The 14,254-nt window shown below is 41.1% G+C and overlaps 1 protein-coding gene across 7 annotated transcripts in view; it reads left to right on the top strand.

Annotated features, from left to right (window-relative positions):
• Positions 1-14,254, top strand: part of KCNIP1 (potassium voltage-gated channel interacting protein 1) — a 598,834-nt gene that overhangs the window by 268,641 nt on the left and 315,939 nt on the right. Inside the window, exon 1 of one of the 7 annotated variants that reach the window (XM_080995303.1) lies at positions 8,498-8,899. The exons of 4 other annotated variants lie outside the window; for them this stretch is intronic. In XM_080995303.1, the coding sequence (XP_080851429.1) occupies positions 8,839-8,899 (61 nt within the window). In that variant the 5' untranslated portion in view covers positions 8,498-8,838. Of the gene's footprint in view, positions 1-8,497; positions 8,900-14,254 lie in introns of those variants that run through there. 2 more of the 7 variants (XM_080995308.1, XM_080995310.1) reach the window with 2 other exon arrangements.

A 14,254-nucleotide genomic window follows, 5' to 3' on the forward strand; every position in this document is an offset into this window, starting at 1 on the left:
TAGTTGAAGATTATTTGGGGCAGCTTTCAAGATCCAGAGAGAGTTGTTGCTTTGGGCCTGTACAGCTATACTAATAAATTGTTTTATTACCTTTTCAAGAGATTTCCAAAACTGTCTTGCCTATTATTTTCTATGATACTGCTGCTCTATGTGAGAAAGTGTGGCAGGATCTGACCTCTAAATAATCAATTTTTATTTTTTTATTTTTAAAAAATTGTTTCAATTTTATTGTCATAATTGTTTTTGCGGAGAAAAAAACCATTCTGGATGATATCATCTCTGCAGTTTGTTTGAAGTTTATATGAACAGATTGGGTGAAATTCAGCGTCACACTCTTCCACTCATTCTGTCTGTGCAAACCAGAGGGAACAATCCCCCTCTATTCTCTCCTTCCTGTGCTGTTCTGAAGGTTCTTTCAACCTCTTCAGAGCCAATTTCAGGGAGTGGAGAGGGGGAAAGCCCCTTTGCACAAGTGCAAGTCTTTGCGTAGGGCTTTTGTTGACATGACTGGTTAAATTATCCCGCCCTTAGATTATCCCTTTAAAGCACTGGTTATTCGTTGCACCTTTTTGCCTAACATCCGTCTACCAGCTCATAGGTGCAATATAAGGAGCTACTTTCACACCAGTGCAAGTAGATAAATAGGTACTGCTGCAGCAGGAAGGTAAACAGAGTTTCCAAGCGCTCTGGCTTTCATCATGGTATCCCGTTATGCCAGAAGCAGTTTAGTCATGCTGGCCACATGACCTGGAAAGCTGTCTGTGGACAAATGCTGGGTCCCTCAGCCTGAAAGCGGAGATGAGTGCCGCACCCCAAAGTCACCTTTGACTGGACTTAACCGGCGTCTAGGGGTCCTTTACATTTATCTACCTTACCATATTAGTGCAAATCAAACACATGTGCAAAAGAGGTAAAGGGGTTGTGCTGGAAAGGTGAAGAGAGAGGTTAGTTTAAGCATACATGATGATCTTATGTCAGTATATTGACTAATCAGGAAAGAGACCTTCACAGCTCAGTGAAACTGTTGACAGAGTGTATGGCACTGAAGCAAGATGAGCACTGCACCCCATAGTCGCCTTTGACTGGACTTAACCATCCAAGGGTCCTTTACCCCCCGCCCCTTTTAACTTATAAGGAGCTAAGCAGAAAAAAATAAGCCTGTTGAGCTTCAGTAAATTTAGGTACATAATTACTTGAAGCTATTAGTAGTACCCTAAGAATGCCTGCCAACCCTCCTTTGACTCATAGTTTTTGCACTTGTGACAGGACAACCATATGAATGAGTAACTCCATGCCTGAATCTGAATGACAACTATTCGGTAACTTAACATCAGGACAAAGAAATTAGATAACATTGCTATAAATTGTTGTGATTTGGAGGTTTAATCTGAAATCAATCTAGAATTAAGCTTGTTGGTGTCTCTGGTATTTTCTCTCCTTTACATCACAGACATTGGCTTATATTATGGATGCATGTTCTGCACTATTTTATTGGTACTATTGCTGCAGGTTTGTCATGGCCTTTGGCTGCAGCAATAAATTGGTGAACTAGAATTGTGAAAAAAATGACAGCTTCAGAACCCTTTTAAAAATGTTTCTTCAGACTTGCCTGAGAGATACAGCAAGAACCCCAGAAGAGGATGCTCAGGAAAATTACTGTTGTTGTTAGGGTTAGTTGATAAAGAAGAGCAAGAGGTGCATGCCATTTTTAAGGACTCCACTGATAATTGCATGGTGTTTCTATGTCTTGGTAGCGGAGGAAGCAGCTGAGACCTAATGAATGGAGAGATGAGAGAGAGAAATTGTGCACAGAAGCCATGCCCTGGATAGTTAACTTATAATGCTTTTAGTCCATTGTATGATATCTATGAAGTACCGTATTTTTTGCTGTATAAGACGCTCCAGACCATAAGACGCACCAGACCATAAGACGCACCTAGTTTTTGGAGGAAGAAAACAAGAAAAAAAAAAAATTCTGAATCTCAGAAGCCAGAACAACAAGAGGGATCGCTGCGCAGCGAAAGCAGCGATCCCTCTTGCTGTTCTGGCTTCTGGGATAGCTGCGCAGCCTGCATTCGCTCCATAAGATGCACACACATTTCCCCTTACTTTTGGGGAGGGAAAAAGTGAGTCTTATAGAGCAAAAAATACAGTATATATTTTTGGTCCCTTTTTTAATATAGTATTTAATTTAACACTCCAGCCCCACCCCTCTCACACACATATGTATGTGGTGCAATAGCTAACTGAGATTGAGAGGGGAAGACAAAGCAAAGCACCCATTCTTTGATGCTTTTTTTATTTATTACTTTTCTTACCCCACCCTTCACCATAATGTCCCAGGACATGTTTAGAATAAGTTTGTAACTGGAGCACAAATAAAACAACAACAGCAACAACTTTATTTAAAGGGTAAGTTATATACATATACAAAATCAAAGGTCAGGGCAAAGAAGTGCATTGAACAGTCTACAACTAAATAATGAAGCTTCGTATTCTTCACTCCACTTGTTTTGTTTAAACAATTAGTTCAGTTTCATAGGTGATTACCGGGGGGAGGACAACTACACCATGAGATGCATACATGGCTTTCATGTTTGTGGGGATCATTATGGGCCAACCATGCAATGTAATACCTCTGTAAAATACTGCTTAATAATCCATATAATGTGATCCATGGGATTAAGAATCTTTATGTGATGATATAAAAAAACCACAGATCTGTTGCTACAGCAGGCATTGTTTTGCTGCTTCCCTAAGTGAGAGAAGGTTGCCTGAAGATTCTGAAATGACAGATTGAAGAACTATGTGGGTATATCACCAAGTGTCTGTAGTGGATAGTGCAATGAACATTGCTTAGTAGACATTATTTGTCAGCCAGGAGTTGGGACAAATGAAAGCTGTCATTTGTAAAAATAAATAAATAGTGACAACAGGAAACCACCTAGTTATGCCTGTAAACTAATCTAATTATCTAACTGTTGACGTGTGTCCAGCAATAACTTGCATCCTTGCAGTGCACAGATTTGCCAGCTGCATCCTGTCAGTACATTTTGTGCTGCCAGATAAACTTGTGCTATGCCCTGATGTTCCAGTGATGGACGGGCTCTGCTCCAGGCAGAAGTTTACTGTTACTGTTATTTGTCTCTTGCTTAAGATGATCATTTTTGCTATGCAGCTAGCTAGGAGATGTAAGTAAGGTGGGGAGGTTTCAACAGCCATTTAAAAGGCTTGTAGAAAGGAAGTAGGAAATTTTGCTCTGAGAAAATTCTGAAAAAAGAATTTATTATACCGCTCTATTAAGGGTACTTAGAGGAAAAGAAGGACAAAATGGCTGCCTATGCTGTTTCCAATGGAAAATTTGTATCAGTTTCCGGTCTTTGGGTGGGTGTTTGATTTTCGTTGTTGTGTATACTGTGTATATACGGACAATGACAATAAATTTATCTTAAATCTTAAATCTTAAATCTTATCTTAAATCTTAAATCTTAAATCAAAAGTACTGTTTATATATTACTTTCCCCAAGACTCTGTTTAAATCCTGTATTTATTCAAATGCTTAGAACTGTCTACATTTTTTTGAAGTCTAAACTTAAAAAGTCTTCCAAATTCCCATATCCTAGGAATCTCATTATATATGATTAGCTACTACGTAAATCCTACATGCTTTCTTCACATGCTCAGTACTCCTATCCTACACCTGTATTATTTCCTCATCCCCTGGTAGCTCCTATACATCTCAGAACCATTTTTGCACCCATATGAGCATAAGAAGAGCATTCTGTTCTCACAGTGGCAAACTGCATGCCTATGGGAAACCCACAGACAGGACCTGAGCACAGCACACATCCCTGGTGCAATTCAAGAATTAATTTTTCTGTTACTGATCCCAGTAGGATTGGGACTTGAAATTAAATGTAGTTGTAGAGAGACAAGAGGGACCAGCAAAAAACACATAGCAGCATATCCCCACTGCAGGGGTGGGTTGGTGTTACCCCATTCTTTGGGTGCAGAATGAGGTTGGTGACAATGATCACTGAGGGTGTGTTTTTTCTGCTCATTATTGTGCTCATCTCATTATGGAGGTGGAGGGCAGAGCGAGTGTTGGGAGGTAAATCTGGAAGTATTAAAGGAGTCATTCAAGTTAAACACTACATAAAATTGTTAAGTGAAAGTTCAGAGAGGAAATTCACAGAATTTCACTTCAGAACACAAAAACATGAATCAAGTAGACCTGTGCAGGAACTGGCTGCTAGCAATTCTTAACACTTTAGTGTTGAGATCTACATTTAGCCCCAACCTGAAGAAACCACCAGGTCATTCCCTTGCTCATAAAGTATCTGCTCACATGCTTACCAGGAGGCTAGACTGCCAACACACTCTTTTGAAAAAACTCTCTGGTGGACACCTGTCAATTGCACTCACTGTGGCTGCCACTGCTGACACCCTCCCCCTTTGCTTTGAGCCATAAATTCACCGTCCCACTACTGTTTTTGTGTGTAATTGTGCCCTGCATCTCCACTTGTATGTGTATGTTGCATGATGTCTCCTCACTCATCAGCTTCCATTCTACCTCCCTCATTCCCGTGTCATGCTCTGGCGCTGTAAGGCTTTGGGCAGGGCCAGCCCAAGTCCTTTTGGAGCCTCAGATGAACCACCATATGTTCCCCCTGAGAGAGAAGAAGGGGTGATTGAAGAGTTATATCAGGGACATGGATAGGAGCCTCATATTCACCAAGAGTACAGGTGGTGGTGGGGGCTGTTGAGGAGGCGATAGATCTGGCCTCTAAGAAACACACTGCAGCTGTTGCAGCAGCAGCAGCAGCAACGGGTGATGCATTCCTTGGACACTGGTTCTACTGCCCCTGTGGATCATTCCACCTGAGGCGGTTGCCTCACCTAGCCACATGGGTGGGTTGGCTTTGGGGCTTCATTCCTTTGCTTTTTAAAATGCTGTTGCCACCATAGACATATATATAGCTATGCAGTGACAACCCTGCCTTGCTGTGGGTATATGTGAGGTCACTCCTTCATCCTTCATTTTTTACTCTGCATGATCTCAAGCATGTGTACCATCAGAATGGGTGATGATGATCTTAGTTTTCATCCCTAATGGGTCGTCCCCCCCGCGCGCATTTCACATTGAGAAACTTTAAAAAAAATTAACTCTTCTTTGACCCAAGCAGAGAACTGAGGTTAGGGATGAGCAACTAATTTCATCATGTTTCAGTTGTTCCAACACTCCATCACCAGTCCGTTCCATCCCATTTTCTGTGGATTTCTTGAAATGACACACAATAAGTCTACATTTGAATTGTAGGCTTTTTGTTTATACTTTCAGTGTAGGATAACCATTTTTTAAACAAAGCAGCCACATTTTCGAATGTTTTTCAGTGCATTCATCCATAAAATACACATTTTGTACATATCTTTTAATATATAATGGACTGCAACCCATAATCCAATGTGCAATCCAACCAAGTGTTGTGTTCTGATCCACAAGCAAGCTCAAGAGCAATAGATTTGGTCAGAGCAGATTGCACCAAACTTGAGAGCAGGTCCCGTTCAGAGGGGGAGGTAGCTGGGTATACTTGGCCTGGGCAGTGGTGGACCTTGAGGTCCCCAAATTCAACGCCTCCTTGCCTCTCACCTTCCTGTCTACAACATAGTTGCTGCTTCCCCGAGGCTCTGCACCCAGTGCAACTGAACCAATTGCACTCCTCTAAATCTGCCTCGGTCCCTGGCCTTGGAGGGCTAAGCCTGCTGTGTGGCCCCACTAGGGATTGGCTGCTTTTTTGTTTGAGTTCAGTAACTTTGTTCTAACAAGACTCCTGCCCTGGGCTCAGACAAGCTTTGCATGGGTCTGCTTGAGAGGCAGAGGAGGGGGAGGTTTAGATGGAACATGGAGATAAGAGTTGGTAGTTTGTGAATGAGGTTGCCATGTACATTGGTGAGCAGGCACTGGGGATGCAAGTGGGGTCAGGCTGTCAGTGGCAGATGTACTCCCAGTTTATGTTTCTTTTTTGTTTGGACAGTACAAAACTACCTTTCTATGGTAAAATTATGCTAAAGCCAGATTGTAATGAAAAATATAAATTACAAGAAAAATTAAAAACAACTGTTAAGGCTCTTATCCACCCAGAAAAACAGCAGCTGCCATACTCAGACACTAGCACTGAAGCTACAAGAATTACAGACATCTTGGTAACGGGTTCAACTCTGCTGTGCTAGTACCCTTCATGATTTCCTCACAAAAGCTGGCAGTGTATTTCCCACCATTCTCCATGTAGGTGGTCGGCTGAATTGGCCTATGCCAATCAAATGCTTTTATTTTTGGGTGAAGTCCAACAAATGCCAAAAAGCATTATGAAAGGAGTTAATTTCCACTTGTTTTTCCCTGTGGCATCTCTTCTGTGTAATTAACTACGTAGGGCAATTCATTTTACATGTTCATGTTTTAGCGTTGCGGTGCTGTCACCCAAAATGCATGAGTCATGATGTGGAAAGTTGTGTGGGATTGTGTGTGGGATTTCTCTGTACTTCTGAATGTTTTTGTGTGTATGCAAAAAGTGCACACAAAAATACAAGTTTCGCTTGAAAGATGCATGCAAAATGTGAGTAACAGGATGCAATGTCACACAAAGGATCTGTCACTGAATGGCAGTGAGACTGAAAGGAGGCCGAATTAGGTGCTCTGTGCAACACAGAGGTTGTGAATTTCATCCTTTGTGTCATGATTAGCATTGTCAGTACCCACTGAGTTTTGAATAGATAGATAGTTGAAGGGAATTTGGAAGGTTTTGCTTAGGCAAAGCAACTTTAGGATTTTTGAGAGATGGTAAAGCAATGTTGTTCCAATACTGGGTTCAGATGTTTAAGAATGTTGGCCACATCTTTAATTGTCATAGCAGTTCAGATGAAACACCAGGAGAAACACGTGAAGGTATTTCAAGGGAAGACGAAAGATGTTATTTCATAGGGAGATTTCAACCATCTCTAGCTGTAATCAAGCTGGTAGGGTAGCTTCTGTCATTCATGCCCTGCTCAGACTAAATATTGCATTGTTTGTGATTTTTGGGTTGGGTCTATTAAAGGTATTACTGTGACTTTGCTATTTTGATATGTAAGAGGGTATATTCAATAAGGCTATGTGAAGTATACATTGCATGGATTGGCATTATTTTAAGTTCCGTGCCGTAATTTCTGTATGAAAAGCAAGGGTGGGTGTGATAGTCCATAAGAAGAAGAAAAAACCTCCACAGTACAAAGCATCAGGTTCAACCATACAAAACCCAAATATATTTGGGGCACAACTTAGCCTTACATCCTTTGGCAGGGAGGTGTTGAGGCAGTAAAATGATATATATATTTCTAACAATATGTGCAAAGTGTTCCTTATTCCAGAAAAAAACAACCACTCTAAACTTTATTTGGGAATCATTTTCACCCTATTAATGATCTGAAATCTATAGTTTTTAATCTACATCAAAGTTGTTTGGTGTATCAAATTTGGTTAATGTTTGTTATAGTAATAATAATAATAATAATAATAATAATAATAATATAGAAATGACTTATAGAACCACTAAGATAGAATACATTTTTCTGCTGCAGAACAGGGTATTTCCACAATACCATGAAATATTATCACAAATGCTGCTCTCTTGAAAAGATGTGTGATCAGCAAGCTGACTCCTGTGCTCTGACTTGGTTGCTTAATTAGGCTTGACTTCCCTCTACCCTTTGTCCATTTTTCATTCTTAGTGTGAAATAGACAATCTACATCATATTCTGACCAAAATGGTCAATACCAACACATAGTGTAACCTGGATTTCCCTGAAACCTTAGAAGTACAAAGGCCTCAGTTGAAGAGTGATATTTAGATAGTATTATATGGTTGGAGCAGGAATGTGAATGTGAATAGTAAAGGGAATTGATTGGGATTCAGATAATGATGATGCCTATCACATATATTTTCTAGGGGAAAGAGAGTGGTGCACTGCTATCAGCCAGTGTCCCTTCTATATTTTGCACAAGTTAAAATAACTGTGATTCACATTTTTTAAAAGACACATGCCATGTCTGTACACTGCATGTAAGAGAAGCATAGGGACAATGGACATGGTGTAGTTTACTAGCTGTTGGTTATTATTTTTTTGTGAGGAAAGCAATTGCTTTCCCCAGTCCTCTGGCTGGGAAGAGTTTTAGGTGACTGCTCTTTCCTGCCTTTTTAGCAAGACCATTAATCAGCAGGAATTAGCTTTCTGCAGAACCACAACTTTGACAGCTGGTTCACTATTATTTTCCATTCAGCAAGTTCTCATTCATTCATTCATGATTGGTACTCAGCCCGAGTCCCTTGGCATCCCTTGAGACCTTCGCCATGCCTACAGAATGGTAGTTTAGTATACAATGGAAGAGATGCATTGATGTTTTCCCTGTAGACCTACAGGCTTCTGGTTGGAGCCATAAGGAAAGAGAGAAAAAATTAGCCTGTGTGTTTGTGTGGCTGTGCTCCAGTAAATATTTTGATGCATCTGCTGCCAGCTCTGGTCTGAGGGAATCTACCTAGCATTTAAATTTTGATGGGGAGCTGTTTTGAATAATAAGAGTGCAGCCGGCTGTGAGTCAGTGCATGTGTGTGTTGACTGAAAGGGGGAGAAAAAAATCTGAAAGCTTAACGCTTGCTGAACGCTCAGCTGCAGTGCTTTGCTTTTCCCTCCTCCTTTTTCTCCGAGTAGATATTCCAAACAGATTTTTTTTGGGTGGTGGTGTTTCACTGGGAGGAGGGAGGGGAAGCATATTTTGTGTAGCCCCTCACCCAAGTAGCAGTTACAATGGGTGCTGTAATGGGCACGTTCTCTTCTCTGCAAACCAAACAAAGAAGACCCTCGAGAGGTAAGGATAATCTTTCCCCTTTTTTCCCTTTCTCATGTGTGTTTGCAAAGACTGGATTTTTGCACTGGGCATTTTAAAAAGAGCAAAGCGAAGCATGTGCCACTTGCAACTAACAGAGCTACACACTGATGGTTAGAGGCAAATTCGTGCTAAGGGGGGAAATGACAGCGAAGGGTGTGCATGTGTGTGAGCTCGTCGTTGTGTGTTAGCGGTTGTAGAAGAGGGGAAAGTGGGTGGCTTCAGGGGTTGTGTTGGAAGCTGCTTTTTGAAATGTTGTAAACCTTTCACGCAGACGTGTGTGAGGAGGAGAACTCGGCAACCTGCTGTGTGCAGCACACTCGCGGAGGAAAACCTGTTTACTCCCGGTCCCATGCTGTGTTATTAATTCATTCATTTGCCGGGGGGGGGGGCTAGCAAGGTGGCAAAACATTTTCCAGCTGCCTTTTGGGGTTGCTGAAAGAAAGACGTAGGTACGTTAATTCCTTTAATCGTGTGTAAGCCATGCTGCCAGTGCATGCCTAATGCTCATCATTTGGAAAGGAAGACGAGGGGGGATATATTTCCCTAAAGAGCGGAAGTGAGAGAAGAGAGGGGAGATAGCAAGCAGCATTTCAAAGATCTTTTATCTTCGTCTTCAATCCTTAAGTCGGCAAGACTTGCCATCTAGCATGCTAATATTCCAGGAAGTCTCCAGCGTCGAAAGTGGGTGGTTTGTTTGCTCTGTTTTCTCAGTAGGGTTAACTCAGCATCACAGGAAGGAAAGCCGAAAGTTGGAGGCACACCAGGGGGGTGGGGCTGAAGTACAGCGGCTTGTACGTGGAGTTGGAGAGGATGAGTCGAGGGTGTATGTGTGTGTGTGTGTGTGTGTGTGTGTGTGTGTGTGTGCCTCTGTGTGTTAAAACTTGAGGGTTCTCTTCCTTTCTGGAACCAGAACCAGCATTTACAATATAAAAACTACATGTACTGGATCACAGCCTTTGAACAGGATCTCCTTCCAATAGTTTTTGGCAGATTTTTTTTTAATAACTTTTTTCCTTGTCTTCTCTGCAATCCAACTCATTCTGCCTTTCAAATAGCAATAAAGGAGAAGTGGGGAAATCAGATTCTAAATGCAAACAATTGGATGATTTATAAGGCAATTTATGTATATGATACTTGAATATACATTTGATCAGTCAAATGCAGTGGCTGTATCTAGTCCAAACATCTTCCCACAAAAGTCTTTTTGTAGATTGTGACTGCAATATTGTTCTCAGGTTACCTAAATCCTGTAGATGTCATTGGGGTTTCAGTGGCTTATCTGTGTGCAGATTGACCATCTCGCCTCCATGAAAGTTATTTATTTGAGGGCTATAGCTATGGGTTAGACACACCAAACCACATATTCAGTCTTCGGAGTAAGTAGAAACAGTCCATTGCATAGGGAAGCACTCTGAAGGCTTATTGAAGTAATTGTGCTTGTTGTATGATTATGAGGCTTTCCAAAAAGCCTAGTTAAAAACCTGCTAGCCATTTATATTCTATGCACAGAATGCAGTTCTGATTTGCTCTAAAATCATCCTCTGTAATATTCAGATTGACTTCAAGTTCCAGGCTCTAGCTATTATTTACAATTTATTCCCCCTTAGTTTGTAACTTAGCTTGCTCCATCATTTTGCTGTACTTTGAGAAGCAATTTGACATTGCTTGTGGTCACTAATTATTATTTTTTAAGTGACTTGTGGTAGTTAAGTGCCCTGTGGATATCTGTGGGTGGTGATCTTTCAACTGCAAATAGTTTTCCAAGAGCAGTGCTTGAACAGTGCTAATGGAGGTGGTCACTTTTTTCTACTGATCATGACACAATTGATTCTAAAGCAGGTTGGAAGCATATTTGAGCTTCTCTGATTTTTTTTTACAGCTAGGACTGGAAAGAATTGGTTAGACCCTCCTGTGAATAGAGGAACACATTATCTTTTGATAATGTCAATTAGTAGAATTTATAACCCAATAAATGAAACCAGTTTCCGTAAGCTGTCCAAGTAAGTAGTCTCATCCTATTGCCTACAAACTGTAGCCACACACACTCTGGTTAAGTGTGAATGATGGATGCTTCTAACATAAACTACTTGGCAAACCACTAATATCATTCTATCATAAAAATTACATAACCAGTATAGTAGTCACTTGTTTAATTAGTAGTAGTAATAACCATTTTGGCTGTGAGCCCTAGAAGACCTCCCTGCCTTGCTAGTCTCTTTCTACCTGGCCTGAGAGGGCAGTGCCCTAACGGACTCCAGATACAAAAGAGGAGGCTGCTGAAAAGGCCAGACACCTTCTTGACTGTGAGCCCTGGAAGACTTCTTCCTTGCCTTGCTGGCCCTTTTCCCACTTGGCCTGGGAGGGCGAGGGACTGACTGACTGACTCCAGCTATGAAAGGTGAACCTGCTGAACGGTCTTGGGTTGGGGTATTGTATGGGGTTTTTCCTTGCTGTTGTTGATGTTAATTTTTTGTATCTTTATTTTTAGAAATTTTGATTTATATGGAAATTGTTTAGTTTGGTTGTGTACTTTTTGATATGCTGTATATCTTGTTTATGACTACTTTTGTTACGTTTGTAATTGTAAATTGTAATTTTCATGTTGTAAGCTGCCTTGAGCATGGTTTTAGTGGAAAGGCGGGATAGAAATAAGATGATGGTGATGATGATGAAGAACCATTATCAGTCACACTTATCTGTGTGGCTGCTGCTGATTCAGATCATACCCACTGGTCTATGCAGGAGTATCAGTTTAGATTTGTGGCCAAATAACACAATACATTTATTTGATGCACAACCATTGCAAGTATATTTGTGGAGAAAGTCATACACCAAGGCCTGGGTCCAAAGAACAGAATGCTCAAGGGAGATTTGGCCTTTGCCTTTTTCTCAATAGCAGCTCCACCATGCTACATAGTAGACAGTACTACTCTTGAACTTATCATCATCTCAAGGCAAGAGTCTGGTTGAAATGACTAAGCATTGCTCTTTTCCACTATTCTATAATCCTGTGGGTGGTATTCAATGGCACTTTTGTGCTAGTGCAAGACTTAGGGGGTTGGGGGAACTTCCAGAACAGATTCAGCTGGCACATGGGGGAAGGAGAGGGGGAGATTGTTCCACTGCACAAGGAAAAATACAACTCTATGGCTTGACAACCATATGTCAGGAGTGCTCTGATGGTGTTTCCTGCTTGGCAGGGGGTTGGACTCGATGGCCCTTGTGGTCTCTTCCAACTCTATGATTCTATGATTCTATTCTATGATTCTAACTCTAAACTTCCTATTCTTTGAATAGCACATTGTGATCAAATAATGGTCTAGAACAGATCAGGGATGGGAAACTCATGGCACTATAGATGTTGTGGGACTTGAATGGCCGCCAACCCTAGCCAGCATAGCTAATGATCAGGGATGATGGGAACTGTAGTCTAGCACCATCTGAAGGACCACAGGTTCCCCACGCCTGCCTCAAAGACTGGAAAGTCACACTCTTTTTAGGAGCTGATTCTGAGGCTAATGAATTAAATTCATGTGAGGGATAAGCACAGCAGATTCCACTCCTGAACCATGCATATTGATTAGAACATCTGGAGAGAGTCTGTCATGTGTACAGCTGCTTGAATGGGGACTCTTTAGAAATTCTAATAAACGTGTATAGACTGGGGGCAGAGCCTGCAGCCAAGATGCCTTTTTGCAGACATGTGTGTTCATTCCTGGAATGTATACATGAAACGAGTTTATGAGTGCTGAAGAGTAAGAGCGCTGGAACAGAAAGCTCTAATGGACTTTGTAGCAGTGGGGTGGAATCAGTTGGTTCAGCCCATACTAATTCTAGAGTGGTTTTAGGTATCTCCATCCAACATTAACTGAAGATTACATAGGTACTTCTTGAATCTGTTGATTCTCTCTTTCACTTCCAGTCTTTGCTTTCATTTTAAAGACCAAAATTATTATTATTGCTCATCAAAGTTTAAATGCTTATCGTCTTTCAATGCTTTCCCCTCTATTTTTTGTTTTCTTGGCAATCCTTATAACTATAAAAATAGCTATGTTCTGGGCAGCACACACTGTGTTGAACCATTTATGAATACAGATTACTATGCTGCTGGCCAACTGAAAAACATATTCTTTGATTACTTACGTAGCTTTTTTTTTTTTTTGTAATTCAGTTTATTTGGATTTGTCACTATTTACAAAAAGCTACATGGATACAAATTTCAACAAACACCCCTACTCCCAAGCATGACATTTAAGTCCTTTCACATTCATACAAACCCTGTAACTTGCAACTAATGTTATGAATTGATTGTATTTATGTGTCAATCTAATCCACGCAAATTTATGGCTATCAGTGTCTGTGTACACACCAGGGAATGAAGGGGTTACACAGATCCATTTTTTCTGTCTGCATTTTTGTCTACACATGAGCACTGTTTCAAGTCCACAATAGTTGGTAGTGTTTGCTGGGATGCATTTGAACATGGGAAGCTATCTTACACCAAGTCAGACCATTGATCCATCTAGTTCAGTATTATCTACACTGACTGGTAGCAGCTCTCCAATGTTTCTGGCTGGTGTGTCTCCTACCTGGAAATGCAAGGGATTATACCTGGGACCTCTTGTATGCAAAGCAGATGCTCGTCCACTGAGTTGTCACCCTTCCCACTCTGTGTTGTTGTCCCCTCCCCTCAGTTAGTACTTCCTTGCACACACACCGCTGAATTCCAGAAAACTGAGGTCCATGGTGGGCATGCATGCAGATATTTGTCATTGCCACGTTTCTTTTGAGATACAAGTTTTCTGATATGCCAGATTTTCACAAAATGGTGGGTTAAAAAGAATGTAAAAAAATGTGTGTCCTACCCAGTTCCACCAGTAGTTCACCAAGGAATACCTTCCCAGTGGAAGTAGGGGGTATGGTGATGGATGACACAGCAAAACCTCACCACACATATAAAAAAATTCCACCCATAATACACTTCAGTGTGTCCACAGTCAGGTAACATGCAATTTTCTGTTGGATTCCACCCCCTCCCTATGATTTTCTCCACGGATTGGGAAGATTTGAATTACCGGTAAATGCAGACTGTCACTTGGATGGAACAATGTCATGTGGATGATGAAAAAAAACCATGCACACATGGGATGCATTGAATCTGTGTGCACACAGTGTGTACACAGCCCATAAACAGAGAAAGGATTCTAGTTTTCCAATAATTTTGTCACCCTTCTGATAAAATCCACATGCAATGTGTACTAAATCAGTTTTCTGTATCACAGTATTGCCCCTTCATTTTTACCTCCACTGAGAAATAGAAGGTGTCTAACTATC

The sequence above is a fragment of the Podarcis pityusensis genome (assembly GCF_964106645.2).
Source record: "Podarcis pityusensis genome assembly, chromosome: 2".
Lineage (NCBI taxonomy): Eukaryota > Metazoa > Chordata > Lepidosauria > Squamata > Lacertidae > Podarcis > Podarcis pityusensis.